The sequence below is a fragment of the Thunnus albacares genome, chromosome 11 (assembly GCF_914725855.1).
Source record: "Thunnus albacares chromosome 11, fThuAlb1.1, whole genome shotgun sequence".
In the NCBI taxonomy this organism is placed as follows: Eukaryota; Metazoa; Chordata; class Actinopteri; order Scombriformes; family Scombridae; genus Thunnus; species Thunnus albacares.
In genome coordinates, this window is record NC_058116.1 from 13,726,948 (window position 1) to 13,744,363 (window position 17,416).

At 39.1% G+C, this 17,416-nt stretch overlaps 2 protein-coding genes across 2 annotated transcripts; one reads left to right on the top strand and one right to left on the bottom strand.

Moving 5' to 3' along the window:
• Positions 1 to 157: 157 nt before the first annotated feature.
• Positions 158 to 7,786, bottom strand: gpr143 (G protein-coupled receptor 143). Its single transcript, XM_044366050.1, has 9 exons — positions 6,307 to 7,786; positions 5,105 to 5,214; positions 4,651 to 4,745; positions 4,169 to 4,261; positions 3,747 to 3,856; positions 3,556 to 3,664; positions 2,620 to 2,737; positions 2,276 to 2,531; positions 158 to 750 (listed from the first exon to the last, which is right to left on the bottom strand). The coding sequence occupies exons 1-9, from the start codon at positions 6,560 to 6,562 to the stop codon at positions 647 to 649; spliced, it is 1,251 nt and encodes a 416-aa protein (XP_044221985.1). The 5' UTR covers positions 6,563 to 7,786; the 3' UTR covers positions 158 to 646.
• Positions 7,787 to 10,085: 2,299 nt separating this feature from the next.
• LOC122991680 (ankyrin repeat and SOCS box protein 9-like) lies at positions 10,086 to 16,347 on the top strand. Its single transcript, XM_044364876.1, has 7 exons — positions 10,086 to 10,354; positions 10,516 to 10,595; positions 10,873 to 10,980; positions 11,316 to 11,466; positions 11,735 to 11,869; positions 14,173 to 14,364; positions 14,499 to 16,347. Exons 1-7 carry the CDS (start codon positions 10,270 to 10,272, stop codon positions 14,648 to 14,650), a joined length of 903 nt encoding a protein of 300 aa, XP_044220811.1. The 5' UTR covers positions 10,086 to 10,269; the 3' UTR covers positions 14,651 to 16,347.
• The last annotated feature ends 1,069 nt before the right edge of the window (positions 16,348 to 17,416 follow it).

Here is a 17,416-nt window from a genome sequence, read left to right on the forward strand (position 1 = left end):
AGTGACTAAAAAGGTAACAGTGATTAATTTGTCTGTGGTAATATTAAAAGAAGTGTTGCTATGCTGTACTATGCAACCACTCATATAAAGAAAGTATCACCAACAAAACCTTAAGAAATATTTTTGATATTTAATATAGTATAAAAGAAGTGTGCAAAAATACAAGATGAACAGCTGGATATACAGTAACTACCTCAAAAAATACACAATTTAGCTTATTATATATTCTGTTGTGCCTTAAGAGCTTAACAACAAGAGTGCATATCACAAAACCAGAGTGCATCTAACTCACCAGGAGAAATGTTTCCTCAAGCTCTTAGGGCACTTCTAAAGTTCAACCTGTCAGTTATTTAATAAGAAAATGTTATGATTGTTCTGTCGATGATTGCCAGAAGAGACATTGCAGTTACTTTGGGTTACTGTAATGTAACACTACACTATACTGCAGACAGATTAAAGGGTTTAGGGAGACATAAAAGGCTTTGAATCAGACATATTTTGTCACACCAACTAATGAAATCTTATAACCAGTTAAAATCTGGGAAAATCTCAACAGGACAATAGAGGAGACAAACTAAAACAAAATGAACTACAAGAACAATGTCACACAGCAAAGTAGAACGAGGCGGGTTGTCGATGACCCCAGCTAGTGCCTCACAGAGTTCTCCAAGGATTCTCCATCAGCGTCTACATCCTCAAAGTCTCGTAGCTCGCTGGAAATGCGGATTTCAACTGTACTAGAATCTGAACCTAGCAAGACAAAATAGGGGTATATTACTGGGTGAAGTCACTTTCTGTTGCTGCACATGAGTGTCTATTCATGTGCATTAATTCACAAATGTATTTTGGGAAACTTGAATTTAGGCATTGCAATTTACAATTGGGCTGTATGGTACTGATCTGTGCTTGTGTTTGACTGTGGAAGCAGACTGAGGGCTATATAAATGAAAGAAAACATAAAATCCTTTAATATATTAACTTTATTTCTAAGGATTTATCATTTCAAAGACACTGAATGTTGACAGAACATTAAATAAAGTGTGTACATGAGCTAGGTGATGCACAAACACAACTACAAAATGGTAGAAAAAGGATATAAAATGCTTTACAAAATCATCCCAAAATACATTTGATAGTGTCTTAATGGGCCTTTTTTCACAGCAGGTGTTTTGATTTGTCAAAGAAGGAAAAGCACAGGTTTTACTAAAAAGATTGATGATGGATCTGTTCTACTTCAGAGTCCTAGTAAATAATGACAGCGTGACAGTGGAATTCAGCCATCGTTCATTTTATTAGTTACACCTGTGCTTTTCCTACTGTGATGCATCAAAATGTCTTCTGTGGAGAACGCCCTATGTCATTACTCAGTGTTACTAGAATGAGAGTGTAAACATTGACATTTCTATCCAGTGAATACATATCTGTGTTCAATACACACTCGGTTGCCAGTTTATGAGGAACTGATGCAGTCTAAAACAAGTATGCAAAAAATCCGATCTTCATGAAGGTTATACTGACAGGTGTGTATGACTACTTCAATAGTTTTAGCTTGATGTATCTGATAAACTAGCAACTTGGTGTATTTTACCTGCTTCATGTGTATATTTAACAGCTTTGCCATTATTCGCCGCATGTCACCATAAGCATATAATGACACTTAAAGCTCTGTGTGATAACTTGGCACAATAGGTGCACCCTGAACAACTTTTGCATCTGTCATGTTTTTACATAGTAATCATGCATGTCCTTCACATGCACATGCAGAATGATAGAAACACTGCTTTTATCATTTCTGTTCAATATCAAGAAAAGAACTTTTTGTGCAGCCAAATTTCACGCTACTGTACTATTTGGTACACCATAGATCAAAACAGACAATTCTGCATGGTGTTACATAATGTGAAGTGCTTTATTATTACATCCAGCAGGAGTCAGCTTCAACACTGGTAAAAAAAAATATTTTATTATTAAATATTCATCACAGAGAGCTTTAACTTTGTCCTGGTTAATTGCTCCAAATCTAGACCTTAACTTAAAAAGAAAACAAAAAACTTCTCTACTAGAGAATAACTTGTCTTCAGACAGTTGGATCAGATTTCTCAGTGAATAGTATCTCGCCATAAATGATCTCATCCAAAAGAAAATATACAGTATAATTTAAGAGAAGAGGTGATCCAGCCATAGTATCAGGAGACACCATGAACCAGGGAAGTGTGTCAGCCTCACCAGCCCTGATATACCGGCGAGCTGTTACCGCCACTGAGAGCCCAATTACCTTCTGAGAGAACACTGATGGCATCAGAGTGCTGCTGGCCATTACCCATCACGCTCTTTTTGGCTTCCTGGACGTGACTTTGGTAGAGCAGAGTGGCTCCCACTATGGGATTATGGCCTCCTGTGTTCGGCGCTGATGTAGAGACCGAGTCCCAGGCCAGCTCCCTCCTCCGCTGCAGGCTGAGATCAATATCAAATCCTGTCCAGCCATGAAAGGCCAGAGTGTTGAGGAAAGCCTGCATGGGGTTCAGGATACCCTGAAATAGCCAAGAAAATACAGAACAATCAAGGTGTTAGACATTTAAAAGTGTTTTGAATACAGCATGTCGATGTTTTGTAACCCACCATAATAAACCATGTGATGAGGGCTGCGTTCCTGATATTCCTGAAACTGTTGTCATTGATGTCCATCTGCATCTCCAGGTAGAAGAGGAGGCTCTCATTGATGATGTTGGGCACCCAGCTAAAACATCAGAGGTAAGTGATTTTAACCATGTCTCACTAAACGAGGCTGCAAATTTAAAAATGTACTTTTTTTAAACTACAAAATGCAAACATCTTTTCCACACGAGTATGCAGCTGATATCCATCTCTACTTATCCCCAAACAGCCGTGGAAAAAAAAAACAATTTTTGGTTGACCTCTGAGTTTTCATGAGTTTGCCTTTTGAGAGTCACGTTACTGCAAGACCACAGCAAGATGACCCACTACCATTACCCGTGTATTGTACAGTTGCGAAAGTACAATGCACAATAACTACAAACAGTATATGCACATTTAACACAAAATGGAAAATACTACTTTTAAATGAACATAACAGTAGATTTGCACATTTAGAAGTCAAATATACTTTACATCACTTCTAACCTTTTTGCAAACCATGTGGCTGTTTAATTTTTAATGTACTTTTTCTTGCAAGCTTCAATAGGTTTTCATTCATTTCTGTACAATATTAATGCGTATCAGCAGGCCTGTGATCATCATGAGGTAATGTAGTACAGACTAAGTTGAAAGCAACAAATTTGCAAAAATGACATAAATCTATGCAGACTTCATGTTTATGCCATGGTTTGGACAACTGCAAGTGTCTGCTATCTGATTTTTACACTATATGGAAATGAATGGAAGCAAATGGCTGCATATAAACATAAAAAAATCCAATCTATGTAGCCTGTATCCAGCTGGTTGACATAAATGTAAAGAAAACATGGTGATTTGTAGATAATAGGAACACACAGGCATGCTTAAAGTTGATCCGTTTGTTAAAGAGCGGTAACATACCAAATAAAGAACACCAGCATTATTTTAAAGAAACGTATTTTTATCTCGTTGGCCAGCCGTCTCTCATTTTCTGTGTAGATTCCTTGTCGCCCTTTCAGTAGAGATGTCACTGGATGAGAAAGACGAGAGAGGTCACTCGTATTTGCGCCCGTCTGCATCTGTGAGAAAATATTTGAGGGGGAGGAACTGACCTGCAGATATTGTCCGATTAAAGAAGACAGGGTTGGCCACGAGGACCAACAGCATCGGAGCGTACGTGGTGACATAGTGAGGTATAGCATGCTGGAGGCCTTGCTCACAACTGCACAAAATATACAATAACATCAGGATTGGAAATCACAAATGCACAGCACTAAAACAGAGATAATGTAATTTACTCTTCTCTATCTGAAAAATGAGAATCAGTGTCAAACAAAAGAAGAACAAAAATCAACAGCCTAATAGTTTAGGCATGGTTAACGTAGCATATATTTGGACAATTGATCTATGGTCTTTTGTGATAACCTCAGGCTCTCTCAGGAGAAAAGACAGCGACACAAAAAGGTAATGTTCTCTGTTTATCTCCTGACAAGACTGGGCGTGGGTGTATCTAAAGGACAACAAAGAGTCTTACTCTGAGATGGATGGGTAGTAGAGCATGGCCACTCCTTCAACACACAGCAGCACAGCCAGACCCCATGTAATCATGTGGTAGAGGATAATGGTGCTGTTGGGGAGAGAAACAAGTCATGAGACTGAGCTCACAATGCTGCTGAAGCTCTGCATCTCAGGGATTTTTTGTTCTTTTTTTTTTCTGCTGTGCAGCCAAACAAATGTACAGGACAGACTGGGGAGAGAAACATATTGTTATACCTTTGAAATGCAAGGAACTTATACAAAAAAAAGAAAAACACCTCCAGGTATTGCCAACTACATGGTAAATGTTTTGTGTAGGAGGAGATTCAAACCACTTTCAGTAAATGGAGGTGGAGAATCTATATTAGACAGTGAAGCAAAGTGAGAGAACGATGTTTCACACGTCCTGCTTCCCGTTGCCTCAGTGCGTATAGGAGGTGATAATGACTTGTGGTAGCTGGAAGGTGAGGATGACAGCACCTGATTCCTGCAGATGTTTTCACCACAAGGAATACGTCAACAGCATAACAAAAGGTCCACCAAAAAGAGGCGCTGAAAAACAACTGGATCCACATCTGTAACACACATATAAAGGAAAAATGCACCTCTACAATATAGTATGCAGTTATAATTAAGCATTATGAATTGTTTATGAAGTTAATCTGTGCCTTTACAGCTTTAAAAAGATATAACCGATGCTGTGCACATGCTCACTGAATGTGAATTAACACAAATAGGCATGCGTTTGCCATGGAATTAGCATTTCATGGGATCACGCATGAGTTATAATAAACAAAATTATGTGTTTGTTCTTCCTCTATAGTCCCTTTTCTGTCATCTGTCAGGCATGAAGCTGCAAGTAAACAAGATAAATGGTGTGTTTGCTCAGCAGGCTTAAATAAGGTGAAGCTTTGCCAAAGAGCATCATACATACTGCACTTCCAACACAGAAGATCTCTGGCCACACATCAGTGCTGTTGGCCACAGAGATGCGGTCAATGGTGTTGGGCAGGCCCAGCCAGACAGATGACCTTACAATGATACCTGGAGGAAGGAAAAGAACCACATGGTCTCTAATTGTATCTGCAAATTCCTGCTTTGCCAGGAAGAGGAGAGGAACACAAACACAAAAAGAGGACTGGTCTTAATTAACATTTAAAACACATCAAGTTCTTTTGGTATGATTAACTATAATTAAAATGAGTCCTTTTAATTGCAGTTTTACATCATGGAAATATGAACTGCCTCCAGGTGTGTTTTATAAGGGTGTTTCCATTTCCAACATGAGACTCCCATGGAATGGAAAAACCGGGAGCTCTCCCAGAATCTTTATGTGATGCAGACTACATGCTGTTATGTTATTCCATTTTAAATTGTGTCACGGTGTACTTCAAGCTGTTAGTTTGCAGTGCTGGATAAATCTCACAGGGTACTTTTAAGTACACTGAAATACATGACTTCATTTGCCTTCCCTCTCACCAAGAGCAGAAGCAAAGTGATGAATGAACAGTTCGGATGTAGTGCAGCAGTCTTAAAATGATTTACAGCCTTTTGTGTCATTAACTGAGTAAATGTTAGTTTGTTTAGGGAGACGCTGCCGCGTTCAAATCAACATATAAGCCAACAGAAAAGCTGTTGTTTGAGTCACTACATTACTCACATGAGGGGTCCATGAGTCATTCTTTTGTTGTGCAAAAAGCCACAAGCTGCATCAGAACTAGTAGATATAAAATACATCTAGTTTCTTGCTCAGATTTGCAAGTGTACACTTTCTCACCAAGTTTCCAGCTGAAACAGAGTGACATGTGCATTTTACACAACCTGTAGAATTTTTAAAAGCTCATGTAGAATCAATTTGTATAAAAATATATTTATTTCTTTCTTTCTTTTTTTGACATATAAATCTTATTTTTCATAGCTGTCTACGAACATGTGTCAAATGTTATCTCTCTGTTTGAATGAGGCAAGTCACAGACAAATGTGGAGCAACAAAAGGGTTAAAAACAAAATATTTGCGTGCGTAATTAGATCCAGCAATTCAATGATGTGAAAAGCTACTCTTCCTTTTCTTCTTTTTCTCTGTAATGATTACACAAAAAAAAAAAAACAGGCCCACACCAGCAGTTTGGTCATTACCTGTGCATCCCAGTATGTCACAGATGCTGATGATGAACAATATTCGTGAGGAGGACGCGGGCCTTGGCACCGGATATTGTCCAAGTCTTCTGTATCCCTTGCGTTTTGGCAGCAATTGCAAAATAGAGAGCAAGAGGCTCAGGGACGCGCTGCCGACAGTTAAAGCCCCGAACAAGAGCGGCTGGAAAGTGACCACAAACTCTGTCGCTGCGTCTCGGTTCGGGCAGCAGAAAGTCTCCAGCCGAGGGGAAGCCATCACGCACCGGGGAGAGAGAGAGGGAGAGAGAGAGAGAGAGAAGTGGGCTACGGTGTCAGGAGAAAGAAGAAAAAGAAAAGAAAAAGGAAATGACTGAATCCATGACCCAACTCTGAGAAATCACGGGGTTGAATCATCATGTGCTTCCATTTAATCCCCGCAGTTGTAGCTTTGCCACAATACAAGAAACCGACAATGGGCTGTTGTGTGATGGAGTGTGATGTAGATCTTAAGTTTTGGGAGTTCAGAAAGCGATTGAATATTTTAATTAGCGGATTAATGAACAGTAATTTACTGAACTTGGTCTGTGCAGTTTCTCTGATGAAGATGCGCTCAAACAAAAGTATAATAGGATGATTTGACACACTTTATTCTACCCCTGAGGGAAAAGTCAATAGAACAACCTCAGATGAAAGAGAGTAACCTGCACATTCACAAATCATGCTATTATTAAGATATATAATCAATGTATAATATACTGAGAGTCTATAACTCTGTAGGTGTAGTAAACACTGTATTTTGTATTTTATCATGGCAATACCATATTAGATCAGGTATTCCAGACATCCAAAGCTGGATTACCAGCTGGGCATTAGTGAGCAATTGCCCCAGTGACCCAGACTTTCAGGCCTCAAAGGCACCAAAGATTCACTCTCTGGCAAATCTGTTTTATCGATTCATATAAACTGAAATGGAAAGGCCTTTAAAGCAACTCCTGAATTTGTACCTAAACTTTAGGCCATGTCTTGTAGCAGGGTCCTTTGTCAAAATCTACTTTCTATACCTTTTTATGTTTTGCTATATTATGCTTACAGGTTACATATTAGCAAATAAATTTACATTTAATGAACTAACCAACTAAACTAATGATCAAACTAAGTTGGGGAATGCAGGGGGCTTAATTGGAGTCCACAGCTCACTTTTTAAGGGGTCCACTAATGAGTTAATCGGGCCCTGGACACACCATGATGCATATTTGATCTTTATAACCTGATAGTTCCGGGACAGAAGAGTCAGTGCATCATTATTAATACCACTAAGTTTCTGAACTCATGATCCCATTGGCCTCAGTGTGTCTGGTGGTGATCTGGGTTGAGCCTTCTACAGGTGAAAGTGGGTCAAACTCTGTGGTCACTTGATAATGTAATGATGTATTTGAAACGCATTCAACATGTGCTACATTTAGATTAGGTGGCCAGTGAATGGTGCTGCCTGATGACCTATTGTGACCTATTGTGTGCTATTTGTGGAAGTGTTTCTAATGTGTTACAGCATAAAAGAATGTTTCTTCACATCCTGTCAAATTCACTTGTATTACTTGAACAAACAGATATAAAAGTCTGACTGTTGAACTGACATAAAAGCACTTAACAGTCTTGGTAAAGAATTAATTTGCACATGAACACAAGGACGGCTGTGGATTTTGTCCCTCATCAATTACATTGAAAATGCATTATGAAGAGATCTGTTAATAGTCATTTGAACAAGAGGAATGATTACAGCAAGAAAAATGTGTGTCAGTGTTCATTTGGGCACCAAGCTATCCTTTAAGGCAGTCATGAAAATGTCAAATTTGTGCTACAGAGTAAAAAGTAAAATGTCGGGAAATTGGATGGGAAGCCTGGGAATAAATTAGGCCCAGGCCCATCCTTAGATTCCTGATAAACAGATGACATTTAGTGCACTTTGCTTGCACTGGTTTGCACCACGATAAACAGCCTATTCTTGAAATAAATTCCCCTCCAATACATCCAGATACAGCAGAGGTCATGACAGCTGCTGGATCTGCCTGCTTGGACTAAGATCTGAGGAAATCAGTGGACATTGAAGCAGTTTTATTTGGGAAAACAAAGCATCAAGGACTTTCATTATTCAGTACTACAGAGAGGGCATTCATTGAGTTTCTACAATGGCATTCTAATCCATATGCACCTTCCCTGACAAGGCACAAAGTCAATTGTATGGCAAACTTGTAGCCTGCTGCCAGGGATTAACAACTCCCCTGGGGAACACAGTTGTTAAAGTATTGACTTGCTGTTCTCTGCTGTCGGTGTACGTCTGCTCTCTGTTGCTGCCCTCTGCTGGTCCTGACAAAAATGTAACGGCGTCTCTCAAGATCCGGTAGATACCGCCTGTGTTGACATTAATGAAGGGCTGCATGGTACTACACAAGATTGTATTGTAATTATAGTACACATTAAGCTCTACCACTAACCTGATTCTGTAATAACATGATACACAGCTGTTGTCTCCAACTCAAACTAAATGTATTTCATCAGAATGATACAGATGTTATGTATGTACACTTAAGTGACCCCTGTAGTCAAATTTTATTTTAGGTTGTTTCCTTCAAAGAGGTTGGAGGTCAGGTTAGCATGTTGCTGGAGCTGGTAGGGATTCAGTGTTTTACTCAAAGACACCAAAGCAGAGCAATTATAAACATTTATTAACTTATTAACATGGGTGCATGAACCCAAGCTTTTAGAGTTTAAGGAAGGTCTTTCTGATCATTAGACCACCCGTCTACTTTCTGGTTATTCTGAAGAATAGGTGGATGTCAAACATAGCAAACCATAAAAGAGAGTTTAATTAATGGCACTTAAGGCTTCATGGACTTCAGAAAAAATAAATACCAGGGGAATGTTAATATTTTAATGCTTCTTCAGTGTTAAATGTCGATACGATCACTACATGAAAAATCAGTGTTAATTTGAAATTAAATGACAAATAAGGAAACAAAGTAACGAGGCAGATTTGGTCATTAAGGGACTTAAGACTCTAATTACTGGATGGAGATGACTGTGTGTTCTCGTAATGAAAAGATGTTTTACCGATTAATTTTCTTTGAATGTGTTTGTCAATTCAAAAACTAGTCATTTCAAGTCAATTTTTTATTTATATACTGTACCCCAATATCACAAACCACTAATATGCCTCAGGGGGCTTTATAATCTTTTACAATCTGTACAGCAATACAACCTCCTGTATCCTTAGACCCTCAATGCTAATAAGGAACAGAAAAGGCTGAGAATGCAAAATTATAATATGGAAATACAGGGGAAAAAATTATACTGCTAATAACTTATTGTGCATTTTCAGACATTAATAGCCATGTCATTATCATTATTGGGAGCAATAAAAAAGTTTTTATTGCGATTGTTCAACACTGGATCTGCAGAATTTCTCTTTTAAAATGAAGGCAGGCAACATAAAAATGAAGAATCACCCAAATAGGGTTTCACAAGGTAAAAAGTATTGCTGTCTTGAATCAGGAACAATGTAAAAAAAACATGAACAGATGTAATTAAATGTACTGCTAAGTTTTTACACCAATATGTCTTGACTGTAGGCATAGGTTGATTGAGTTCTCCCTCTACACCACACATCCTCTCTAGCAGCAGAGGATGGGTGTGGATGTGCAGTGTCAGATTACACATACATCATAGACCTGCTCAACAGGCCCTTCTCCCTCCCTCTCTCACTCATTCTCTGCACCTTCATTGGTTGAGACCCAACAACTACATTCAACCAGCCTGCTTCCTGCATGGCAAACACTTTGCCTGAGAGGAAGTGACATCACAGCACTGAGACTTGGGTTGCCACAAAATACACTGAAAACAGATGAGGACTCCAAGTTGCGCACAATACAGCCTCCAATGCAAAACGTGAAGAGGCATAAAAAAGCTTTTGGAACATCACTGTGAAGTATGTCTGCTGGACAGAAAGAGACGCTGCGGGACAGAACATGTCAAACTGGAGCTGTTGTTTTTTTCTCAAACCCTTTGATGAGTGGTGAGTAGCAGCTGGCAGCGTGAGCTCAAACTGCAGCTGGAGTGTATTTACTGCTTCACACAGAAAGTTTCACCACATCTTTTTGATGCAAATTTATGTTGTTTAAATGTATGATACTGATTAAGTCATGAATGACTACTGTCTATAATGTCTACACATAGATATTGAATCAGACTGGTCTCCGATTCATGATGCTGCATTTAATGGACATGTCCTTGCTCTGCAGAGACTCATTGCTCAGGTAAAGCTTTGTGGGGTTTTGAAGGTTAGGTTAAAGGATTATTTTATACTGCATGCATGGTTTGATTATAGTTTTTATGCATTTTGGAAACATTTTTCCATCTGAAAATCACCAAATGACTGAGAAATGCATATCTGCTGCACCCAAACATGAAATACTTTATAAGCAAACATCTCTCGTATTTCATTTTCTTGTGGATTTTTCATTTTGTAACAAAACTCCAAATGTGCATCTATAATATTTCAATGAATCTATATGTGCTATGTATTATTCACAGGGTACATGTGTCAATCTGAGCACTCTGGACCAGGTTTCTCCCCTCCATGGAGCATGTATACAGGGCCATGTAGCTTGCGCCAAGCTTCTGGTAGAAAATGGGGCAAATGTCAGTAAGCCATCATTGTCTGGTTTGGCTTTTCACAAACATGACAGAAATCCAAAATCAAGGCAGTGCGTTTTGCGTCTTTTCTTGACAGAAACTCCCAAATAATGCTCTAATCTAGTTAGACAGAAACCATATCAATAATTGCTAGATTTAACTTTGTACTGGTGCATATTAGTAAGAGATTAACCAGACATTGATACAAGCAGACATGCAGACTCATCCATGAATGCACAATAACACATTAACAAACATATATCTGCATGTGACTTTGAATTGAATAGTTTATATGGAGAATTTCTGGTGGATTGTTTCAAAAATATTCTTATCCATGTCAGGTAAACAATTCAACGGTGGATGGACAATCACCCCTGTCAGAAGCTTGTGCCCGGGGCCATGTGACCTGTATATCGTTGCTCCTTCAACATGGAGCGACTGCCCTGGGGACCAACCAGTCAAATTCCCCAATCCACTTGGCTGCAGCTAAAGGTTAGAGTTCACATTCCTTTGCATATACACAGATAATCTATGCTGAACCAGTTTAGTCAGTCACTACAAAATGCTCAAAGAGTGCCAAAATGTCAGAAAAGCTCTGTGAAATGAATAATGTATAAAAAAAATAGTGTGTGTTTCTTGTCAGCTACAAAGTAAAACGATTGCATATTCTTCCCTGAGATGCCAAGCACAAGCATATTTCAAAACACATCCTTTCAAGTACCCCACCTCTCATTGTGATGATTCTTGTAACTCTGTCTAGGTCACCCAGAGTGCATTGAGCCTCTTGTTCAGTATGGTGCAGATGTGGATCAATACGTTGACCAATCAGGCTCCCCTCTCCACGCTGCCTGCACCAATCAGCAACTGAGTAGTGTAAGGAAATTGCTTCAACTTGGTAAGAATGCTTCTCACTTTACCTCCAACCTGTCAAATAGATTGATTGTTATTTCAGGTTGAAGATGGGATAGGTTCACGATTCTTCAAGTCTGTCTTAAAACAATAGCCAGATATGAACACTGAAACTGTTTTTGCATGCGGTAATCATTACTCCTGTTCATACTGGCCATTTAGAGATCTGTTCTGAGAATGCCTCCATGGAAGAAATGTGAAACAACATCCACAGGTATTGTTGTTTGCAAAAATATATTCCAAAATTAATCTGAAGCTTTGGACATGGGTATTTTCCAAAGGTGCAGTCTTTTAGTATGACAGTCCCTCTTTGTGTTTTGCAGGGATAGTAATGTAAAGAGGGAAGAGGCAGAGTCTCTTTGTAAGATACTCTTTGATTAACTCAGACTGCTGAAGGCTCATGTTAGTCTCAGATACACTTTTGCACTGAATAAAGACTGTGGATTTTGTCCCACCCATCCATCAATTTTCCGCCACAATTTTCCGGGTTAGGGTCGCGGAGGCATCAGACTGAGTAAGGAAACCCAGACATCCTTCACCCCAGCAAAGCCCTCCAGCTCCTCCTGGGGGATCTCAAGTTGTTCCCAGGCCAGAAGAGATATGTAGTCCCTCCAGTGTGTTCTGGGTCTGCCCCAGGGTCTCCTACCAGTTGGACATGCCTGGACGACCTCCAGAGGGAGGAGTCCTAACCAGGTACCCAAACAACCTCAGTTGGCTCCTTTCAATGCAAAGGAGCTGCGGCTCTACTCTGAGCTCCCCTTGCATGTCTGAGCTCGTCACCCTATCTTTGAGGCTGAACCCAGACACTCTCCAGAGGAAACTCATTTTGGCCGCTTGTATCCTCGTTCTCATTCTTTTAGTCACTACCTAAAGCTTGTGACCATAGGCTAGGGTGGGGACATAGACCAACTGGTAAATTGAGAGCTTTGCCTTCTGGCTCAGCTCTTTCTTTACCACAATGGTCTGATACAACGCCCAGCTGATGCTGCACTGATCCACCTGTCAACCTCACGCTCCAGCTTACCCGCACTTGTGAACAAGACGCCAAGATACTTGAAATCCTTCACTTGGGGCAGCAACTCACTCCCAACCCAGAGGGAGCAGTCCACCTTTTTCTGGCAGTGCACCATGGCCTCGGATTTGGAGGTGCTGACTCTTATCCCAGCTGCTTCACATTCGGCTGCAAACTGTCCCCATGTCCGCTGGAGGTCACGGTGTGTGGTAGCCAACAGAGCCAAATCATCAGCAAAAAGCAAAAAAGCAATCCTGAAGTCCCCAGACTTGGGAGATCCTACCAGGAGCTATTGCTCCCAACAACACAACTCTTAAGGTCACAGGGACAGTCTCTTCATTTTATACAAATTTCTTGAAAATTTTCTGAGAAATTCGCAGTTATTTAATGGTTAATTTTTAGGACATTTTACAGACAGGGTTGTGCAATTTGGTACAAATTATTTTAAAACATTGAAAGTTTTGAGTTGGTAAATACGCACTCAATATATTTAGATTCATATGTAGTTCTCAATTTTCAAACATGCTTAATAAAGTAGATTCTTAACAATTCTTTCACAGACAAAAAAAAACGATAGTCTGCGTAGTTCTGTGTGTCAAATGATGTAATAGCATATCAGAAAATTTCCAGGAAATTTGTATAAAATTAAAGGACCTGTAAAATAAAGTGTTACCGAAATCTTCAGTGGCCAGTATGAACAGGAGGAATGATTACAGCAAGCAAAACCAGTTTCGTTGTCAGAGGAGCAGCTTCCTAAGACCTTTCCTTTAAAGTAGAAGTAAAAGTACTCATTATGCACAGTGATTACTATTGTTGATGCAGTATGTATCTTGAAAGCTAAACATATGTCTTGTATGTGAATGTATCTGCCAGGTAAATGTAAAAAATGTGAGGTAAAAAGTGAAATGTAGTGGAGTAGAAGTATAAAGAAGCATCAAATGGAAATACTTAAGTAAAGTACCTTAAAATTTTACTCAAGTACAGTTCTCGAGTAAATGTACTTTCAACCCTTGTTTCCCATGGGGTTCTGCCAGTATACAATTCATGTTGTGTTTTATTTAAACTAAAATAAATCATTCTTCAGGATTTGAATATTCATAACTCCAGTAAATGTAGTCTAACCACGAAATACACCAAAATATTTTATGTAAATAGTAAATAGAATAAATGGTGCTCAGTGCTGTAGTAGCAAAGCTCCAACTGAACTCTGAGAGATGTTATTTACTTGTTATGTAATGTGAGGACATCATACCTCATTAGTCTCTCCTCTCTTTTAGGTGCTAGTGTCAACAGCAGTGTGTCTGGTGACTCGCCCCTGCACCTCGCTGCCCGTCTGTCCAGCCCAGAGATGGTGTCTGTCCTGCTTGACCACGGGGCGGATCACTCCCTCAGGAACCTGGAAGGCAAACGGCCGCTGGACCTCGCACCTCCCAACAGCCTGGCAGAGAGGCTGCTGAGACAAGCTGGAGGTATTGCCCTCAAAATAACCAAATAGGCTGCCTGTGAAGATTTTCAAGGCCTTTACATTAAGCTGGTGCAGTAAGCAGTAATAATCAAAACATCTCTCTGTCATGGCTCACGCTTCTCCCTCCTGCCTGCCCAGGAATGTTTCCTCTGATGCACTTGTGCCGGCTGTACATCAGGAAAACTGTCGGCAAGCAGAGACTAGGTGGGATTCATGACCTTCACCTCCCCACAGAATTGAAACAGTATCTCCTCTACCAATCAAACCCGAGGGGAGATCTAATGCGTTGAAATTACTCTCAACCTCAGACTTAGTGCATTTCACCCCCAGGCCAATAGGGGGTGGACTTGGATAATCTTGCAGAGAGAAGACTACTTCATGGCTCAGGGGTGTGATGGTAATATAATGAATAATTCTTCTTTGTGACAGACCTCTGTGCATACACTGATTCTCAAGATTAATGGACTGTTATATGGAGACTTAAAAGTCTTAAAGCAAGATTTTTATGGCGAGATTTTTATATTTTTATTTTTGACATTAAACACATGAAAAACAGCACAAAATGAGACTTTAATAGGCTCATGAGATCCAATAAATATTCAATATATACACTGGAACTATATTTTTTATATTTAAACGAGTATCCACATTTCGTAAATATTGTAGTTTTTGATATTTATGACAAAAGTCTGACTATTCAGCTCCAGAGCTGAATTTTTGATTTTTTTTTTTTTTTTTTTTTTTTTGGTGCTGCTGTATTTAAAAGATTTCTCTCTGGACCCACAGTAGATATTCCTCTCTTATGAAATCTTTTTACGTGCCAGGTCCATGTTATCCCTACCTGGAAATGGCTATTGATCCTTAGAGAAAACCTGTTTCTTTTTATATCTTTTAAAAGCCCTCCTCCACTCAGAAATGTGTTTTGCTTGTTGTTACTTCATGTGGATGTTTGACCTTCGCTGTGCAGAATGATGTTTGACACTTGAGTTCATCTGCTGAAGGGGGAAGTTTCTCTGTGCTCCCTGTAAATCTGAGTTTAAGACGTGTGCCTATGAGCGTGATTTTGTGACAACAAAACTAGTTTGGATGTCACCCAATCGTAGACCAATATGCAACTTACACAAATGTGTTGTAGAAACTTGAAGCCTTGTAGAAACTTAGAATGTAATAACTGTGCATAATGTAATAAAAAATCAATAAAAACCGATAAAGTAATAATCTGCCAATAATGGTGAGTGCAAAATGTAAGAATTTTTCATATAAAGCACCTTTTCCATCCCAACATCACATCATGGCCTGCATGATCCGCATTTCAATTGTGCCCCATGTTGTTTTCAAGTATAAGGATGCCACTCAAATGCAAACCACACATGATACTTCCTTTATGTGCATTTTAGGTGTTTTATGTACTGAAATAATACACACTGTTTCTGAATCCACCTCAGAAAAACAAAAAACATAAAACATAAACAAGATATTAGCAAACCTAGTTCAGCTTATAGTTATAGTTTGTCAGAATTTTTTTGCATTACTAGCACAAATACTTTGATAAATACTTTGTATAATTTGCAAACATATGGACACATACACAAATAGATGCTCTCAACAACAGATAGATGGTTGATTCTGAAAATATTGGATGTTTGAACAATAATAAACTGCACTAACTCAGTTCTATATTACATAAAGAAGTCTGGTATTTTTCACTAAAAATCCTAACAAGATATAGTCAGAAAACATTTTTGATAGTTTCATAAACAGAATCAGAAATTTTTTTTTGTATAATTTTTTGTTGAAGTATCAGCTATTTCTGGATATGTGGATCTATTCAAATGATTATCTTATATTTAAGACATGCACTGTTTATTTTGTCAGTGTGTTTTGCATCCAGAGTGTGTTTGAAAAGAGACATTGTGTATTTATAGATTCATATGTCTGCATCTGGTTGTATACAGGATGTGTTGAGATAAAGAACTGTTTCCCCTGAGTCTAAAACGTGTATTGCTATACACGCACAGCACATGGAGGAAGCAAAAAACAAACATTATGTGAACCTTGAACATACGCAGATAAGAGATGAAACACATTATATAAAAAAGTTACAGTATTAATTCTATGAATGAATATGTTTTAACCTAGGTACTCGCTGCCTATTTTTCCTTAAACCCAAATTCACTTGAGAAAAGCCGCGAGGATACAGTCTTATATCAAGGTAATAAATGCGCTTCCTTGTGCCTGTCTGAGAAATGGAGGTTTGTAGCCCAAGGAGGAGAGAGGGCAATCCTGCCGAGACACAGCACTGATCTACGCAATTTTTGATTCCCATTAATTCAGATGATAGAAACCTGTGAGTCAAACCACAGAATACGATGTCTGATTTAGGTTACCACCACTTCTCTCCATCGTCCCAATCTAGATCTAGTATTTACAATGTGCTGGCTGATTTCATGCTAATCATTTGTTTATCCGCTGCCTCCAGCTACAACATGCAATGCAAAACATATTCATCTCTTCTTCTTGATTCTCTCAATATTTTTGTCCACACAAGCCTGATAAATATTCAGTGTGAGCGGGGCATCATTCGTAATGTTCCCAAAGCTTCTACAGCAGCCTGTCAGCTGTCACCATCCTTCCCCATGTTGGAGAAAAAAACTCTTCAAGGGCTTACTGGCCTCTGACCTCTCTGGGTTTGTCTGTGCATACAGCCAATCAGTGTGGCTAACAGATCCCATAGGGAGAGGAAGCAGAAAACAGGTTTAGGATAGATGGAAGGGGAAGGAGGATGGAGAGGCTTGAGTGAGGAGAATAAACCATTTTTGTATGAACTTGCTGGCTATGGACATACCATGTTTCTGTTACTGCACAATTATAAGCATTGAAAAAGTTTTACCACCACTGTATTACCAGTGGTGAAAAGTAGTAATCATTTTGAAGTACTTGTGCTTTGTTCAATTATTTATGTTTTATATTGCTTTAACAGTCAGGTGCCCAAATGAACATTGACACGTGTTTTTCTTGCTGTAATCATTCCTCCTGTTCATAATGGCCATTAGAAG